Source organism: Astatotilapia calliptera, chromosome 6 (assembly GCF_900246225.1).
Source record: "Astatotilapia calliptera chromosome 6, fAstCal1.2, whole genome shotgun sequence".
Taxonomy (NCBI): Eukaryota; Metazoa; Chordata; class Actinopteri; order Cichliformes; family Cichlidae; genus Astatotilapia; species Astatotilapia calliptera.
This window is the reverse complement of record NC_039307.1, coordinates 34,942,346-34,962,485: the sequence shown is the minus strand read 5'-3', so window position 1 is coordinate 34,962,485 and position 20,140 is coordinate 34,942,346. Positions and strand designations below refer to the sequence as shown.

At 40.4% G+C, this 20,140-nt stretch overlaps 1 protein-coding gene across 22 annotated transcripts in view; it reads left to right on the top strand.

Annotated features, from left to right (window-relative positions):
* Window positions 1-20,140, top strand: part of cacna1ab (calcium channel, voltage-dependent, P/Q type, alpha 1A subunit, b) — a 200,703-nt gene that overhangs the window by 145,938 nt on the left and 34,625 nt on the right. For 13 of the 22 annotated variants that reach the window (XM_026171890.1, XM_026171886.1, XM_026171900.1 and 10 more), the window contains 14 exons: window positions 729-788; window positions 987-1,093; window positions 1,733-1,735; window positions 7,633-7,644; window positions 11,013-11,112; window positions 11,664-11,824; window positions 12,135-12,272; window positions 12,635-12,836; window positions 12,935-13,099; window positions 13,188-13,298; window positions 13,584-13,667; window positions 15,893-15,898; window positions 18,347-18,463; window positions 18,556-18,621. In XM_026171890.1, coding sequence (XP_026027675.1) covers window positions 729-788; window positions 987-1,093; window positions 1,733-1,735; window positions 7,633-7,644; window positions 11,013-11,112; window positions 11,664-11,824; window positions 12,135-12,272; window positions 12,635-12,836; window positions 12,935-13,099; window positions 13,188-13,298; window positions 13,584-13,667; window positions 15,893-15,898; window positions 18,347-18,463; window positions 18,556-18,621 — 1,332 coding nt within the window. The remainder of the gene's footprint in view (window positions 1-728; window positions 789-986; window positions 1,094-1,732; window positions 1,736-7,632; window positions 7,645-11,012; window positions 11,113-11,663; window positions 11,825-12,134; window positions 12,273-12,634; window positions 12,837-12,934; window positions 13,100-13,187; window positions 13,299-13,583; window positions 13,668-15,892; window positions 15,899-18,346; window positions 18,464-18,555; window positions 18,622-20,140) is intronic. The other 9 variants (XM_026171893.1, XM_026171892.1, XM_026171891.1 and 6 more) reach the window with 4 other exon arrangements.

Below are 20,140 nucleotides of genomic sequence, written 5' to 3'. Positions count from 1 at the left end.
AGCAATGCAAACCAGAAAGCTTCTATTACCAATGTAGGCCCTTGGCTATAGATCACATGCAAATATCTCTTTGCGGATTCTGTTCATCAACCCAGGTTTCCCCAACCTTATAAACAGTACGTTTGCATAATGACTGAAACTAACACCACCAACAAAAAATAAGCTGTGGGGTCAATTTCTTGATCATTAACCATGATGATTCTTGATCATCGTCACTGGTGCTCGTCTTAGTCATTATGTAAATGGAGGGTTGGGAAAACCTGCCATCAGCTGAGACTGAAGAAGTCACCTCCCACTGAAAATGCTACATCACGATGAACAGAATCAACTTTTTGGGATTTCCATAAAGACGTATTTCCTTACCTGGATGACTGATCATGCATCAACACATGTCTTTATGGAGATTGGATATTTAGTAGCTTTTTTTTCTCTGTTATTACATTAAATCAAGATTTAGAGAATGTGGAGGATAGGTTAACACCGCAAAGAAATATTATGACAAAAGAGAAGAAATTATGAATAATCTCACTCACGGCAAGTGGATTTTGTGATTGAGCTGTTTGAAAATGGAAACCTAAAATAGGTTTAGAACTAGGATCATTGTCTTTCTAGTGTGTACTTTTTTTTCTTTGCTAATCTCTCCTCCGTTTGTCGCATCTTTTCTCACTCTGATTCATCTGCTCTCTCTAATATGTTAATTTATCTCATGGTGTTGTGTCCCTCCGCAGGTGCTGCGTAATTTTGACTACGTTTTCACAGCAGTCTTCACATTTGAAATGTTGATCAAGGTAACAAAGTATCACAGTGCGACTGTGTGTGACTCTCTACTTTGAGCCCTTTTTTGTGCAGTTGTATGAGGCGTCCTCTGTTTGTGTGTGTGTTTCTGTATTTGTTAAGGCCAGCGTGCTTTAGAGGGTAAAGTCAGTGTCCCTGTGTATGTGTGTATATGAGTATATATCATGCTGAGCACACTCCTTGTCTTCCAGATGGTGGTGCTGGGCTTGTTTCTCCACGAGGGATCCTACTTCCGTGACTTGTGGAACATTCTGGACTTTATAGTGGTTAGTGGTGCTCTGGTGGCCTTCGCCTTCACGTAAGTTCCCCTCCCCATCCTCCTCTTCATCTACTCCACTATCCTTCCACACCCACACACACATTTAACCATTGACAGAAAGACCTTTGTCAGTCAGCCGTGTACGTCCAATACACTAGGCGAGGCCCGGCTTCCACCCTCCTGTTGTCTCAGTCTGCTCTGCGTCAGAGCTCATCATCCCCTCTTGTCTAGTATCCCCTTCGCTCTGTTCCCGTTTCTGCTTCTGTCCATCTTTTTTCCCAGTCTTTTCTGTTTTCTGTAGGCTGACTCCTTTCCATTTTCATCTCTATTTCTGTATTGGCCGCCATCACATGTGTCATCATATCAGCAGGTCTTTCTCGATGTTCAGTCGCCACCTTCATCTCGACAACTGACGGCGATCCATAACTAAAATGTATCCCTGATATTTCACACTTAAAAGATCATCACCATCTTTTATTTAAAGAGGCTTTTTGTTATACTGTCATCTTCATTTCAACCACTGTAAGAGTTTCCCAAATCATTTCCCACACAACTGTCTATAAGCTATAAAGTGCAACCTGCTCCTTATCAACATTTTCTCCTCCCAAATCTTCCTTGCTCCCGATCCCTTTTTTCCCTGTTTGCCAATCCATGCCACTCTGATTTCCTTCTAACCAGGCCGTGAGTCATCTCTTTCGTCCTTCCTTCCCTTTTCTTGCATCTCAGTCCCTGACTTAGATCCCCCAAGCCCTGCTTACCAACACTCCCCCCAGGTCCTCTTCAGCCCATGTCCCTGCTGATGCCTTCTCGTCAAACACCTTTCAACTCCCTCTCTCATATCAGCACCTCCCCCTCTCTATATTCACCTACCCGTTTTCTCAGTGTCATCGCCTACACCTCTGTTGTTCCTAACATATGGCAGAGAGAGTAACCTAGCAAGGGAGTGCTGTACTGCTCTCTATGATCTTAGTTGGCCTCTCCGTACTGAACCACAGCCCCTGGGTGTATGCCATGAGAACTCCCACAGGAAAAGTTGGGAGATCATCAAAATTAGTAAGATTCATCCTCTGTCGGCCATGAGTGTCAGTTTTTGAGATATCTAAGGGTGGACTACAGAGGAACATTATTAGGAACTAAGTAATAATACTAGAATGTGCTATATATTTAAAATACATTTGGCACAAAGATACAGTGGAAGAAATGTAAGAAAATCTGATGGTACTCAATTTAGAAATGAACACCATCAGATTAAATGCAGATTTATTCAACGTTGTTGAAACAGTGCAAAGTTGCTCGCCGTATGGTTCACATCTGGCTGTAGAGTACTCCTGCTTTGAATTTTCATGCTGTATGTTAAGAAGAGGTGTTGCCCATTGCTCCCTAATTACCATTAATCCCACAAACCACAACCTCCAATCTTTGTTGAGTACAACTCCTATTATCCGCTCCTGATTATTCAGATTCCACCAAATGCACCATTCAAGCTTCCACTCTCCAAAACCCATTGTATCCAACATCCTCCACCTCGTCATTCTTCCCCATGCCCCTGTCCGGAGGTCAAAATTAGTCATTCCGTGGGGGTGAGGGCGCCCCAGACACCTTTAACCCTTTAATTGCCCAGGCTCTACATCCGCCACTTGGAAGAACACTTGTCCCAGGAAGGACTCATCTCCTCAGCGTCCCTCCTTACTTCTCTTTTGCCAGCACACACTCAAATGTACACACATACTCCTCCACCATTCTGACCATGTTAATGAAACTGGAGGCACAGGTATTTAACTCTCCTTTTTCTGCACGACCCAGGAAAGTACATGGGAGGGTAATAAGCAAGGCATGCTGGGGCAGGGTGTAGTGGATGGAATGATTTAGTAGACGTTATTGCGATGGATACAGCTGAAGGGATCATTTGTGTGTTTGTGTTTGGTAGAAAATAAAAACATGCATTCTCCTCAGCTCTCTGGATGCCTATTGCATGTCTTACTTAGTGTCTACATGAACACTTGCTGTGATGGACAGTAGACAGCATCACTAAGAGCTATGTTCATGATATTTTAAGCAAAGGATTATCTCCTAAATATGGCATCTGTATCTGAGCAAATAGCTACTGTAAGGGAGTGTTCAGATTAAATATGAAGCGTGTTTTAGAGACAGCACCACTGCATGAAAACTTAAGGGGTAAGAAATCGGAATGTGACGTGAAGTGAAGCTTCTTGTTTTTCTTATTTTATTTTTTTTTTAGAAAATCACAACAGCAATCCAACCATTTATTTTTGTTATGAAGAACATTTTTTAAAACAGGTTATATGAAGAAAAACAATAACGTAAGGAGAAAAGAACATTTACTCATTTCTTTACTGCAGAGGTACCGAAAATAGTATCAAGTATTAAACTGGGATTGGTATTAAATCAGCATCCTGACAACCATAAAATGATACTTGATGAGAGTACTAAAGCTTTTTTGTTTTATCAAATTATTATTTTGTGGATTTAGGTCATCGATACAGATTACACAGATTAGACAGATCGAGCGCATTGTTAGATTAAATCAAATGCTAGCTGTTACCATATCCTTCGATTCTTTGATTAATTCTTGACACTTAATCACATTTGATCTTAATGCCACAACTTGTGACACTTTGTACTGAGTCCAAAGACACAGAGTATACCAAATTATATTCGTGATATAAGGCCAGAAAGTGGAATTCTCACCCAATGTGAACAATTACTTGCTTCTTTTCTAAATCATCACAAAATCAGCTCAGCTCAACTATGTACAATCATTCATACATATCAATCAGCCACAAAATGTAACGAACTAATAGGTGAAGTGAATAAGGTAGGAAAGAACTGCCCAGAAGTGTGTCTGTAAGAAGCCAGAAGCACTGATCTGGCTTCCAAATTCCCAACAAACCAACAAAAGATCCATAGCTAACAAACATCCCAGGCTCCCCGAAGTCCCGTATCCTTCCCTTATTTTAGGAGGACAAAGAAAGGGCAACATAGTATTAGTTATGGTGTAGCTGAAGGGTGAATGAACACATATGCGCTGGTCAGTATTTGAGTAGATGTTAGCTGACCAGGGAAGCTGCAGATGCAGGCAAATACAGCATAGAGAAAATAGGGTATCAAATTATAAGGCGATACTCTACAAATTGAACTTGTCACACTGTTGGTGAAGCACTGCAGATAATATTAATAGTAATAAAAATAGTAACTTTTTTATACCTAATTGATTATAAGGTCTTAATTGGTTTTACCTTTAAAAGCACCAATCCAGCACCACCTATGGTAAATGGCCTGTATTTGTATAGCGCTTTACTAGTCCCCAAGGACCCCAAAGCACTTTACACATGCAGTCATCCACCCATTCACACACCCATTCACACACTTATAGTACCCGGGTTTTAGATTATTTTGGTTAGGCAAGGAAAATGTCAAACACACACAAGTATAAATAGCAAAATATATAAATAGTAAAAGGTGACAATTTTCCACCACTTTAGAAAGAAACACAAACAATTGTTTCAGATGGATGATAAATTTGTAATGGCAAGTTAAAAATCAGTCCACTGCTGCACCCTCCCCAGCATGACTCGCCACTGAAAAGAAGATGCCTCCTGCCCCCCTGCACTGGTGTTCCTCCCCTCTCCTCTCCCCTTATTTACTTCTTGAATCACCCTTCCCGTTTCTCTTTAGGATGCTCTCGCACCATTTCCCCTCACACCTTCGCCTCCTCTTTCCGCCCTGTTTGTAGTTTTCTCCTTTGCCTCCCCAATCCTACCATCCGCTTCAGGGCTGAGCTACCAGACATTTTTACTTAAGGGGGCGAAGGCTTCACTCCCACCTGTGTAATTCCACTTTGACGCATGACATTCTTTAAAAGCAGGTACATCACAGAACCATTGTACAGAGGGTTTTTTAGCATGGTCGCAGTACAATGGCTTCGTATTTTTATGGGTTTTGAACACAACAACCACGCTTTTGGCACCTTTCATTCTCCAAAATAAATGCTGAATGATACAGTGTCATTAGTGAAATTTGCATGCACTCACAGTACACTGTGAAAGTGTCTTTCCTCTCCCGTTGACGGTATGTGTGTATGGGAAAGTGCACACAAATCCTGGTTTCTTGAGTGTCCGCTCGTGATGGATGTCCTGTGTATATATCTATGCGCTCTAACGTGTCAAGAAAACCTGGAACCGGCCACTTGGAAAGATTTAACGCCTTTCTCTTCTCCTGTGTAGATGTGCATGCAAAGCAAGCTTTGATAAAATCCCGCTAGATTTGATTGCAGATCTAATGAGGGCAATTTGTGCTGTAGGCCTGGTCTAATTGATCATTATGGTGTGATAAGATAAGAATTGGTGTAAATGGATGCAGCAATTGAGTTTCCTCCTCCAGCCGTGAAGGTAATTCTTCATAGAGATGGTAGCACAGCAGGCCGCAGCAAAAGACAGCCAGGAGGGAGGGAAGATTTGCACGTCTAGAGTCTCAGCAGGGGGCCTGATTCACAGAAGTGCTCTTATTATAACTGCAGAGCTCAATAAGGTACCTGAGAGTAAAGCAGCGCTGATGGAATAAAAGGTACATTGCTGCAACGTAAGGAGGCACGAAGAGGCTCAACAAAACTATATTATTATATTTTATTTTAAAGTGTAAATCTTTTACATTATATGTCATGTTACAGAATCTACTCTAAAGAGTTGTAGTGTTATTTAATAAATTACACAGCCCCCGTTTTTATTGCATTCGATTGATTTGAGCCAAAATGTTCTAAAAAATATAAAAGCATTACATTATGTGCTTATATTATATTAGCATAATATATTACTATGATCCCAGACTGCTTCGATGAAGTCGATGTCTGAATTCAGATTTATGACTCCATAAGATGTGTCGCCGCTGATTTTCAGTCCAGTTCTTGTGTAATTTAGCACACCTCAGCATTTTCTCCCTGTTTCCATGTCAAACTGTGTTATCTTTGGCTTTTTTAGTAGCTTCAGCTACAGAAATGTGAACAAATGATTTTAAAATTGTGTAGCCACAACACTGGTTTATTCCTTGAGTTAGGTGCTGTTTTTATCTGTGAATAACTCACAGTCAGTGTTAAGTGGTTTTACAAAGAAACAACACAAACCCCAAAACGTTCCTCTGAGAAAGCTCAGGTACAAGGACTGGACTTAAAATTGAGTATTAAAAAAGGAGCCGATGTTAAATAAAAACTTTATGAAATCTGCAGAAAGCCTGGAAAGGTATTTCTTAAGACCACTTGATAAACAGTTAAGTATAAAATGTGAGGTTGTTCATGTGTGTTACCATGAATCATTTATCATTTTTAAGGGAATATCTACATAAAGCGATACAGCCCATTTTAAAAGACTCATTCCAGCACTGTTCCAGTGTGTTCCCTGGACAAAAACATAGCTCAGGAAGCTCAGAAAAGGAGCTCAGTTAAACAGAAAATATTAAGCTAAATCAAGTAAAGCAGCTTAAGGATAAATATCAGTACAATCCTTTCAAAGGAACCGATGATTAGAAATCATTTTCCAGTTTGGTCAGCACTGAAAACTGTTGTGCTGATCTAAAAAGAAAAAGAAAAAGAACACTTGCTAGTTGGTTTGGAGAATATGTGTTTAATTATTGTCTCAAAATGACAAAAAATGAAAAATATGAAAGTATTATTTTTTCAAAGGAATGAACGGTATCATGTGACAGCCTGTAGTGCGTCCTTCACAGAACACCACCAGTTTTTCTCAAAGGAGTCGTACACCCTGTTGCAAACTTTCTTTTTAAATCTTTTTTTTAACTAGAAATTGTTTTTTTTTCAAGGTGAAAATTTAAGACTGTAATTAAGCCAACATTGCCTAATGCTACAGAGCCCCAACGAGCCAAATGTAAAGTGGTTTTTGGCTCAATAAATATTCAGATCAATAATCATTTTAATATAATAAGCTTACATTAGGGTTGGACACATGGATAAGAAAATAGATGGATGGAATTTGCATTAGGTAATGCGATGTGTTGCTGGAAAAACAGAGTGGTGGTTACTGAAAATGGGCTTCTGTGTACCTATGTACATATTCCATTAAGAATCATAAGTAATATATGATTAGTGATTCCTTTAGTCATTAAGTATAGTGTATTTCTGATAAGTTACACTAAACTTTTGAGTGATATTCTAGCTGACAGGTATTTCGGTATCCCACTCAGTGTTTTTTATGGAGACGAGGTGGGCATGGAAAGGAATAATCTGTGTGCATGCGTGTGTGTGTTGATGGGTGGAGGGTGTGTATTTGTAATCGGGTATGCAGGTATGCCCATCTTGCTGTCCTTTTTTGTCTGTCTCTCATGTGAATGTATTTTTTCCTGTTTCTACCAAACCCCCTCTCTCTTGTGTCTGTCTTTGTTGGCCTCTTTGTGTATGTGTGTGTATCTGTGTGTGCGCGTGTGCTTGTGTCTTTCTATGTCTTTTTTCCCTTCCCTCCCCCTCTTCCTTTCTTTCTCGTCTTCTTTCTCGGTCTTTCTTTCTGTCGCTGTCCCTGACTCTTGCTGTCTCCATCTTCGGGGAAACTCAACAGGAGCGTCAGCGGGTAAAGTCCTTCCTCTGCCCTGCTCTATCCTGCTGTCTTCTTTTCTCCATCACCGGGTCAAATTGGCTTCTCTCTCTTTCTTTCTTTACTGTTCTTGTCATCCATACTCATTCTCGCCGTATCATTTCCACTTGTTCTCGTTTCCACCGCTGTGTCCACAAACCACAGGAAACCATCTAAACACCTCAGTAGATTTGACTTAAAGGCTTTGATTTGTAATAATACCTTGTTTAATGAACGCACAACTTAAAATTACCAGAACAATAGTATCAAAGTGACACCCCACCCCCACTGTCGTTTTGTAAGCTCTTTCTAAAGGAGGCTATAAACCTTTTCTGCGCGTGTGTCCCTCCCTGTTATTGGCCTGTATTCTAACCTAATTTCCTAGAATTTATGTTTTTGTTTTGGCTAAATTGCAACAGCAAATGTTCTTTGTTTTTTTTACCTTAGACATAGCCATCATGCTGTCATCCGTAGCGTTTTGAATTTGCACTTTGAAGCCTTGCTATGTCTTTCTCCAAAATCTTGTTTTTCAGTCCCAGAAGTGACCAAATTTAGACAAAAGCATGGAGTGTAATTCTATTAAATAAGGCTATGAAATTTTCATTACAAGGTACATCTACAAACCATGTGACAGGAATGTCAAACTCATTTTACATCATGGGCCACATGGAGCCCGCTTTCATCTCAAGTAGACCGGACTGATGAAACTCTTCCTGTTAGTGTAAATAAGTTGAATCCCTAAGATATCTTAATATAAAAAACTAAGTGCATGGCTCTTTGGGCTTAAATTGTAAGAAATAAATGTGCAAAATCACATAAAAACCTCTGGTGGCTCATTGGCCAGACTGTTCTGTAATTATAAATCAGAAAGCTTTTTGTTAATTCACAGAAAATAGCCTTTTTTTAACTGTGGAAACATATAAAAATAATATATAAAACTTAACTTTCTATACTAGTGAAAAAAATGGATGTGTATCCTAGAAACACTGATACCTGCTGGAATTTCATCCAAAACAAATTTTTGGTGCAATCATAAATACTCAGCTCAACAGTTAGACATTTTAGCACGCAACTCACTTTAGGAGCCAGCCCCAAGTGGTGGGTTAAGGAAATGCAGAGCCTAACCAGTAAATTAAATCTATAAAAGATGCATGTAGCTACAATTACACCGGCCATTGTTTTGAAGCCTCAAGATGAGCGTTTTTGCCATCAGCAGGAAAGCCTGTAGAGCGATCAGTAGTCCTTCTGTAGGACTAGAGAGTCCCAGATATATCTGGGACTCTCCACCATTTGACCATTTGACCATTGACCATTGACCATTTGACGCTTTTCTTTGCAAGCTCCTTTGACGACTAGAAGTCTTTTGCGTCCTGGTGGCCTTCAGATTAAATGTCACATTGGCTTTTTTTTTTTGCACCTGATCGAGGCAAAGTCATGTGGTTTTGCAAAATTTGCAACTCCCACGGGAAAACTTATTGTTCTACACCTTACAAACACCGCTGCAAAGCTTCTGAGCAAGTGCATTCTGTGGCTGTTACACATCTGGTGGTCAGGAAAACCCATTGTGTTGAGTCTGGTATCTTTTGTTTTGTCACCCAGAAAATGTAGAATATTTGCAAGACTCTACTGGTGTGGTTGTGTTGCTACACAGATGAAGGTGAAATACAGGCTATTACTATAGATGTGCCTTTGGGCTAAATTAGGCAACTTTCTATCAATAGATAATGTCATAGATAATCCCACATTGAAATGCAAGACAAAGTATTTTGTGATATTTTTACATGAGAGTCGTCGGCCTCAAGAAGAGACTTTATAGTCCTTCACAGATCACAGGTGTTTAACTATATTTAACTTTATTCCGCTTTTTAACGAGCTCCCCTTTCTGTCATACATCATTTTACTTGGCAGAATACCAAAAACATTTAATCATATGTCAGTCATTAAACTAAAAGGACTGCTGCCTTTGCTATTATGCTAGTGTGCATGTGTGAGATCTTGTGCGTGTCTGTATGTGCAGGGATATTGTTAATTCCCAACACCTTTGGCCTTACTTGGCTTTACTCTAATACTCTAAGCTGCCTGGAGTCAACTTCAAAGGGGAATTCCTATTGATTATCGATTTAGTCCCACTCTCTCACACACACACGCACCAACACAAACCCTGTTGTGCAGACACGAAGAACTGCCAAGGCTCCGACTCAGTCAATCAGCAAAGAATTGAATTGTCTTATGTTTTCTGTCACAGGAACTGAGTTCATAGTTAAAGAGCTCCTTCTTGATGGACAACCTCTTTTCTGCACTGGCTTTGGCAAGCCTCCAGTGCCTCCGGCCTCTGGTTTTTGTCACCCAAAGTGGCCCATCCACTTACTGTTAAGATCAACTGAGCTATTTAGTTCCTTGGCACCTCAATTTTTTCTTCACTGATATTGGTATATGGGTACACAAATCACAAATAAATGTTTAGCTATAGATTTCAGGCATAAACAAGCATTTAAAAACACAGGACTGAGAACGCTTGACTTTCAGCCCAAGATAATTTCCTCTGGTCACTTTCATGGCTCATTTAACACTCCTGGTGTTTGCTTGTGTTACAACATGTGATATTGTGTTCTGCTAGCAACGTCACATGTCCAAAGTGTCTCACATAGCCTCTGTCTACTGCCCTCGTCTCTTTCAAGAAATCCAAAACGTGACAGCTGATTTTAACAAAAACGAAGCTATGTGAAACGTATCAGAGACACGTCCATTAAACTTTAACAAATTCAGGATTATATCAAAAATAATCCTAGCCATGTAATACTTAAAGTTCACGTTTCATGCTGCCAAATCGAAACATCCATTTCTCCTGGAGAACCTAACAGCGCATGACTGAAAAAGAAAGAAAGAGGTTTGGCTGGGCACTCTGCCGGGAGATGCCTGTCAGTATGGAATGAGTGAATGTCTTGTTGTGTGATAGTGAAGATTTTAAGAAAAGGTCGCGATGCTTCTCGATGTCCATGAAACCAAACGGTCAGACAACCGAACACGTTCTCTCCCACCGGTTTCATGTTTGACGTGCAGTTCAAAGTTTCTCTTTTCCTGCAGAAGAAGCGACTGTCCGCACAAATGTTATGTGTATGATTTTTATACAAGGCCGTATCATATGTTTTTGTTTTAGTTTTCCACACAGAAGTTATGTTTAAAAGATAAATTAAAGTTAATGAAAATGTCCCTCACCCCACCTCATCCCTTTATCAAATATAATTGTTGAATAATTTCAAAGGGTTTGGTAAGAGCTCTTTGTTTCATCCCATCAGTTCTCCACTTGGTGCTGAGATGTTTTTCTAACGTTGTGTTTTTTTTGTCATTCCTTGGATCAACTCTAGGGGGAATAACAAAAGTAAAGACATCAGTACAATCAAATCCCTTCGTGTGCTGAGGGTGCTGCGACCTCTTAAGACCATCAAACGTCTCCCCAAGTTAAAGGTAGAGCCATTTGCCCATCACTTTTATTTTCCCAGGTAACATTATACTCACTGAATACTCACTGAATTCCTCGACTGTGACAAAATTGCTGAAAATGTGTCCAAAAGAGGGAAAAACAACATCTGTCTGGGGATCATAATCCTACAGGTTGTAAACTAGCTGAAATGTGTTACCCCAAAGTGCAAAAACACTGTGATGATTTACAGACTTCCTGGTTTTAATTAACTATAGTTAATCACCCTTAACCGTGGGGCACATGGCTCCCCTGAGCCCGGTTCTTGTTAAAAGGGACTTTCTCCTTCCCACAGTTGCCATGTACAGTTGCTCAGACGGGGTCATTTGATTGTTGGAAATTTCTGTCTATTACTGTATCATCTTTATCCTTACAATATAAAACCACTTCAAAACTGTTGTTTTGATTTGGCGCTATATAAATACAAACAAATTTAATTACATTTTAAAAATCTTTTCTAAAAGTTGTCTCTGCCATCTCCTAAGAATTTTCAGACGGCTTCATTACATTTGTAAATGTCTCCATCTCTGCCCTGCAGGCTGTCTTCGACTGCGTGGTCAACTCTCTGAAGAATGTGTTGAACATCCTGATTGTCTACATGCTCTTTATGTTCATCTTTGCTGTGGTGGCCGTTCAGCTCTTCAAAGGTCACTTCTTCCATTGCACAGATGAATCCAAGGAGTTTGAGCGCGACTGCAGGTGGGTTCAGATGTTCTCTGGGGAGGCGGTCTTTGGTTACAGTCTTTATGGCTATACTGCCACCTAGAGGAGCTTGCTCGGCATCATAATACATTCTGCTTTTTTCAATAGGAAAATGCCATTACTGAACACTGGGCCAACCAACCAACCAACTTATTATTATGTCAAATATAAACAAAGCAGAAATATACCTTTAAGTATGAGTATACATATAGCTATGGTGCTTTTGTGAACGTACATTTTTACATATTGGCTAATGTTTTTCATGTGTTTGTATTATTTAAAAAAACATGTTGTGCCATCTCACCAGGGGCGAGTACTTGGTATATGAGAAAGATGAAGTTAAAGCTGAAAAGCGGGAGTGGAAGAAGTACGATTTCCACTACGACAACGTGGCTTGGGCCTTGCTCACCCTCTTCACCGTCTCAACTGGAGAGGGTTGGCCACAGTGAGTGGATTATAAACACACACAGAAACCCACACACAAATAATAAACTCATTTTTTGATCAAATTTGTTACTGATATACAAATTTTACTTTGTGACAGCGAGAGTTTTACTTCAGCAAACAAAAAGTTTCTTTTCTCTTAAGTAACGATCGTTAATATATGCATTTCACTGCATATCGTACTCTGTATGACTGTGTACGTGACAAATAAAATTTGAATTTGAATTTTTGAATTTGGTGCTGCTGTATGTAAATAAAATGTAAAACTGAACTGAATGAGTGAAACTGAGCCACTGGGGATGATAATATATGTATCAGTACATTTTTATTTAGCCTTTTTCCTCCATCTCTCCCTTTTTTTAGGGTGTTGAAGCACTCAGTGGACTCCACCTTTGAGAATCAGGGCCCGAGCCCAGGTTACAGGATGGAAATGTCCATCTTTTACGTGGTGTACTTCGTTGTCTTCCCCTTCTTCTTTGTAAACATCTTTGTGGCTCTCATCATCATCACCTTCCAGGAACAGGGGGATAAGATGATGGAGGACTACAGCTTAGAAAAAAATGAGGTGTGGAGAGAGATTAAAGTTGCTTTGTGCTTTTTCAGATGTCTTGTCCCAAAAGTAAATTAACCGTAACACGCCTCCCCTCTGTTCTCCTCATCCAGCGAGCCTGTATAGATTTTGCCATCAATGCCAGGCCTCTGACTCGCCACATGCCAAAGAACAAACTGAGCTTCCAGTATCGTATGTGGCAGTTTGTGGTATCTCCGCCCTTTGAGTACAGCATCATGGCTCTAATCGCGCTCAACACCATCGTCCTCATGATGAAGGTAGAAGTCGCCCTCTGAGTGAAGTATAATGCATCATATGTCACTAATGCCGTTCTCATTGCTTTCCTGTCTATGTGTGTGTCTGCAGTTCGAAGGTGCATCGATGGTCTACAATAATGTCCTGAAGAACCTCAACATTGTGTTTACCACCTTCTTTTTCTTGGAATCAGTGCTCAAGATCATAGCATTCGGCCCTCTGGTGAGACTTTAAATGAAAACGACCTGCACACAAAAACACACTTTCCTTATGTAGGCTGACCCAGTCTATATGCACCAATATTTCATCCTATTATTCATTAATAAAGCAGGTTATTTTGGGAGGCAGATCTAGATCATGTTTTTCTGGAGAAACCCTCCTTTCGCCCTGTCTCTACTGTAACATCAGCACTATTGGATGGGGGCTCCTTACCTCCTTCTGGCTTTAGGTTGTGAAAGATGCAGATCTTTAAACATCTCTCGTTTTGTTGTCTTTCTTACCTGACAGAATTTCTTCAGAGATGCCTGGAACATTTTTGATTTTGTGTCTGTCCTTGGAAGCATCACTGACATATTAGTGACAGAATTTGGGGTAAGTGCTGTACGGTGTTTGGCCCAAATGAACAATAAAGAATGATTTGTCGAATATAAAAGAGGCTCAGAGGAAAAGCCAGCTTTTTTGCACATGTGGTGACTGGCCTTTGGAGACGTCTGTGAAGTCCTTAAAATGAGGCAATCACTACCCAAGGCCTCACTGAAACCACTAACAGACAGAATTATTAAGTCATGGCCTGTATTAAAGCAATTTATTCATGAGATATTAAACTATTTTAGATGCAAGAGATATTCAATATTAAGGCTTCAGCAAGACTATGAGGAATCCTTCCATAAATCTTGCTTAGCCTTCTGAAGTCATCAGTCCATCATAGATAAATAATAGCTTCGGACTGATTTTTGGACTTGTCAGAGATCATTTATTAAAAGTAATCTGGATCAGTAGGTTGCAACCCAAAAAAGTGTCCTCACATTATATAGATGCACATTTGCAAAAGTGGGACTTAAAGAAAAGAAGGCAGTCACTGGCTGCTCCTCCTATTATGGAAGCTACGGTAGATGGTGAACATTGTATCACGGTGCAGCTGTTGTTTCTAGCTCATTTTGAACCTGTCTTCAGTGAGCAGTCTCTCAATGTTACCTGTGAGTTTGTTGGTACTTGTATGTGTAATAGTATGTACATATGAGTTAATATAAGTGTGGATATGAGACCAGTACTTCAGTAGAAGTTTCAGCCTCTCTTCACTGTCCAGCTGTTGTATCATTTTTGCTTGGTGTGTTTTGAATTTGGCATCAGGCTTTCTTCTACTAAGTCTTCCTCTCATTCACACTGACTAGATTAGCAGTAACTGTGCTAAGTACTGCCGTCTAGCAGTGTTTGCAGATGATTAAAAACACCCTCTGGCCATGTTGGAGGGGCCACATTTGTATGTGAACAGGCCTTAATTGACACCTATGCTGCTTCAAACAGTGAACTGATTGTTTCAGACAGCTGATTGATTTCTTGTCAGGATGCTGCCAGGTGGTAGCAGTTGAACTGCTGGTTACTGGCTTCGCAAGTAAATTTGAGTGTTCATAATAGCTAACACTTACTTTTGTTGTGAATTTTCATACATAGCCAAAAACAGCTTTTGGTTAAAGTTAACTGAGCTGGCTGTATATTTACAGAAAGAAAAAAACCCAATAAGATTATTATTTTTCTCTTTAACATCTTGGCTTGCTTTGTGTCTGGTTCATTGTTAAAGATTTGACATATCTGCTAAACAGAATGGCACGAAACACCAGTCAACTCAAGAGCATCCCAGACATTTTCAAGTTAATGACTAAACACTAATGTATGTAGAGGTCGATTCATTTTTGTCTAGTTTTAGGATCTGGACAAATAATAACACTTCAAGCAAATATCCGGATTCTTCCGTTTAGTGTTTTAAAAGGAAGCTGTTGTTTCTTTTTTTCTTTCTTTTGTACAACACCAATACCAAAAAAGTTGGGTCCCTGTGTAACATGTAAATAAAAACAGGGTGCAATGTTTCGCAAATCTCACAAACCCATATTCTAGCTGCTTTGTCTGCTTTGTCATAGTTTCATCTTGCACCCATGTTGTAGTCACAGCCCTGGCTTTGCTCACCTGAAGATAGTTGGCTTCAAAAGGGAGAGGAGTTCTTGTAGCTTATCTCTGTCAGTGAGGGCTTGTATAAGTTGTGAATCATGCACACCTACTCCACTAGTGTCAAAGAATAAAAAATATGGAGCAGCAAATTGCCTTTGACTTCAAATAAATGAACTTTGGTTAATGAAAGCTGGAAAAGAAGAGAGGCTGAACTTACTCTTTCCCAAATGAACTGCTGTTGTCTTGAAGTGTTTCAGTGCTTTTGTGATGACGCCCATATTGATTCTGTCTTCCTCTTCTATCTCTTCACATGCTTTCTTTAAACCTCTCTACTTTGTTGGCGCCCTACGCCCCTCCCACTCCCTCCTCCTCTGATAAAATCCATCCAATCAAAATGCACTATGAAATCCTTCATCGTGTTCTCCATCCATGCTGCACCATGACATGTGGTGGTGGTCCTGTGATGATGATGATGATGATGATGGTGATGGTGTGTGTTCCATGTCCAAATAAAACACACAACCAACACCCGCCAACCCACCCACTTACCTTCTCCCCTCCTCCCCCAAAAAATATCTTTCACCCACTCACATTTTACTACAAATGAAAACAAAAATCCTCCCATTCCTCTTTCTACATATTGGCATATGTAGAATCCGGTTGGTTTGTAATTTATCTCTCAAAAACTTTCTCCTGCATCTTCATTGACTGTGCACACCCTCGATTCATTTGTTGCTCCCCAGTCACCTGCTCTCTCATGGCCAGTCTTAACCCTGAACCCAGTGCATGCGCTTTCTGGATGTTGGACTTTTAAACTCTCTGAACTTCCTGGTCACAGTACTTCACTCATCCGTGGACTGAATGTAAAATAGTTCAGGTGGCTCCTGGGACGAAATTGATCTGTGAGGTCGATGGACATTTGTCCTCCAAAAAATTAAAGGAACACTTTAAAAACACATCAGATCTAGGTGGGGTGGGGGGGTGGGGGGGCATGCTGGATATCTACACTTATAAGGACTAATGTGTTTGGGGGGGAAGGATACCACATTAATATATGGAAATGAAAATTATCAGGCTAAAGAGGGTTGAATTAAAAGACACTATAAAAATAAATAATGAGGCACACTAGTCTATTTTAGTCAATTTTGCCAAAATTTTATTGCAGCAGCTCGAAATAGTACTCAGTAGTTTGTTTGGCCCCCACATGCTTGTATCCATGCCTGACAATGGTGGGGCTTGCTCCTGATAACAAAATGTCCTGGGGGATCTTCCCCCAGATCTGGACCAGGTCTGCGACCACTAATCACAGTCAGTTGCCGTCTTCGAAGCAAGTTAGGTGAGTCAAGATGGACTCAGTCAACTATCATTTTACGATTAAATGAGGTCACGTTAGCAAATTCATGCAGACTATTTTTAATAATACACCATGAAAATCACAAATCTGTTAATATCTACATACAGTGCTGTAAAAACATATTTGCCTCCTTCTTGATTTCTTATTTTTTGCATATTGGTCCCACTTAAATGTTTCAGATCATCAAACTAATTTTAATATTATACAAAAATATAAAATGCAGCTTTTAAATGATTATTTCATTCACTAAAAAACATTATTCAGACCTATCCTGCCCTGTAAAAAAACGAATTACCCCACTAAACCACACTAGACACATTATTTCTGTATTATTACAAATAGATTACATGTATTTGCTAACTTGACCCCAATAAATAGTGAAAAATGATTGCACAGTGACTCCATCCTATTGCCGTTCTGTTAACATCTTGATGCACCAAAGTTGCTCCAAAAACAGCAGCTGACCATCAGTCTAGTAACCATTTTACAGGCAACAAGCTCATAGCACATGGCCACCGTGTCATTACACCTGGGCCAAGATTACCAGGTGTTATCTTTTATATAGTCTATAGATTCATCCATAAAAGTTCCAGTAGTTTGGTAAATTTCTTGCCAGGGTTACTGATTAAGAACACGAGGTGGACAGTTTAAAAAAAATATTGCTTACAAGGCAAAGCCAAACTTTTTTATATTTGAATTCTGTAGTTTGAGATGTCTGTGTTCCTCACAAGAATGTATCACACACAAATGTATCAGAGTATTAAATCTTCAAATACAGTTAAAAGTACAATCTGCACCAGTGGCCCTCTCTGGACTGCATGTCGGCCAGCTCCTTTCTCCTAAAGTATGCTGCCTGAACTGAGGCTGCTCTCTGGTCCTTCTCCCACGCCTTCCTCTATACCACTTCTTCCTCATCCTCCTCTTTTTGCCTTGCCTTTGAACGACAAAATGCCAGAGCCTCACCAGAGTTTGGCTGTTGTGTGTGAAATATTTTCTCTGTGTGACATGCCAAAAAAGCAGAAATAGGCTCAGTACAAATTCCCAAGGGCATTGGCAAAGATCCCGGCAGTAAGAATCACATATTTTACATTTAACTTATCAGTTCTTTTCAAAAGGGAACAAAAAATACCAAAATCTTTAGGACATACAGGCATCTATATCGTAATGTCACTCTAAATTAAGGTTTGTCAAATACTGATTGGTTGTTCTCCTCTAGAGACAACAGAGAGCAACCTAGCTTCCTCTAGATGGGAGCAAACTCAAGCCATGCTCTGTTAGGGTTTGTCATTATGTGTGTGTGTGTGTGTGTGTGTGTGTGTGTGTGTGTGTGTGTGTGTGTGTGTGTGTGTGTGTGTGTGTGTGTGTGTGTGGTTGACAGGCACATTGCACTATGCTCCATCTGATGTGGCCTGCTTGCCCCCACCCTCCCCAGAGATCAGTGCATTTTTTTTCTCTTAAAAAAACTGTTTTGTTGTATCAGATTGGATGATGACCTTTAAACTCGTACAACTCTTCTTCTTCTTTTTTTTCCTTCCTCCTTTTTCCTTTCTGTCTTTTTTCCCCTTCAGCCTTTTTACTGAGAGCCGTTATGTTTGCAGTTGCATTCATTTAGTTGGTTTTGACTTCCCTTCTCTCTTTTTCTTTGTCCTCTCTTTCTTCAAGTGTTGATTTTGTTTTTTCTGTTTGTTAGAGGAATGCTGTGCAGGTGCGGCATACTCGGTGAAACTCACTGTGTTCTCCCTTTGTGCTCTAGAATAATGCCTTCAGTTTGAGCTTCCTGAGGCTCTTCAGAGCAGCTCGCCTTATAAAGTTGCTGAGACAGGGAGAGACCATTCGCATCTTGCTGTGGACCTTCGTCCAGTCCTTCAAGGTATTCAGTCAATAAATGACACAATCAAAAGGTATGCACATGTCACAATACACTTAATGGGACTAAAAAGTGTTTCCTATCTGCCATGCTAGGCTTTGCCATACGTGTGCCTCCTTATTGCCATGCTGTTCTTCATCTATGCCATCATTGGCATGCAGGTGAGTACTGCTTACAGAGTCCTGAGATTTTTACATTTGATGGGTTGGGACAGTTAAATGCTTCAGCAACAGTGTGAACAACACAGAATTTGTTCACAAAGGATAGAAGTGTCTATCCTGTATCCAAAGGTTTACTTACATTACACATCATAGAAGTGCAAGTAAGATAAAAAGAGGTTAAATTAAAGATCTTCTTGTGCAGTCACAGTGCGTCTCATAAAACATGTCATATACATATACTCAGAACCGCTAAGGGAACACTCCATCATCACAGTGTGACACAAGTCAGTTAAACTTGGGGGATATCAGGCTGTCCGCAACTCAGCGGAGTGGAATAAAATGAATGGATGGAACTGCCAAAAATATTGTTGCATCATAACTAACTAGACAGATTCATATAGCTGATGTTTGACTTTGTGTTTAACTGTGATGACCACGTGTTCCTTTAAGTTTTTTAAACATCATAGTATAAATTGCACTGCAAAGTATACATACTAATCTCAAATCAAAGGCAGGGTGAGGTAATGAGCTGCTTTAAGCTTCAAAAAGTCATCACAAGGGTTTCATTATAGGTTTTGTATATAGACGTAAAATCTGCAAAATAAGCTGGCAAATAAATACTGCAGTACAATATTAAAAATGCAAGGTGTGATCAAAATGTTTGCTGTAAGGTTGTCTGCTTCCAGCGGTGCTGCTGTTTCTGGATGCCACTGTGGGAGTGTCACTTTTGCATCTACTTTTTTGGGTCGAAATCGTCACATCTCAACTTAAATTTGCTTTTGAGAAAGAGGATAAAGTTGCAAGGGGGGAAATCAAAAATCTCCTGCCTGTTTAAAGTGCTGTATACCAGTGCGGTTCAGTTCTTTTATGGCTAATCTTCTCCCTCACATGTCTCTGGACAGTAGAAATCTGCACTGACATTCTGACCCTGTAGGATGAATTAACAGTGCACAGCCCCATGCATGTTGAACAAGCATCCATATTGTTGTACCTCTAACTTGAAGAGATCCAATCCAAATGAAGCAGGAGCGGCTGGTCCTGGCTCAGCTTCGGCACCTGGTGAGCTCATCACTGGACCCACTTCAGTTTGCCTACCAGCCTGGCATTGGAGCGGATGATGCCGTCATTCACTTCCTACATCGTTCCCTCGCTCACCTGGAGACCGCTGGAAGCACTGTGAGAGTCATGCTCTTTGATTTCTCCAGTGCCTTCAACACTATTTTTCCCTCGGTCTTGAAGGACAAGCTGGAGAACTCAGGAGGGGACCATCACCTCACTACCTGGATTTTGGACTACCTCACTGACCGACCACAGTATGTGAGAACCTCTGCAGTACGGGGGCCCCACGGGGAACGGTTCTGGCTCCGTTCCTCTTCACCATCTACACTGCAGACTTCTCCCACAACTCCACCCAGTGCTTCCTGCAGAAGTTCTCTGTTGACTCTGCAATAGTCGGCCTCATCACTGATGCAGACGACAAGGAGTACAGAGGACTGACCCAAGACTTTGTGGACTGGTG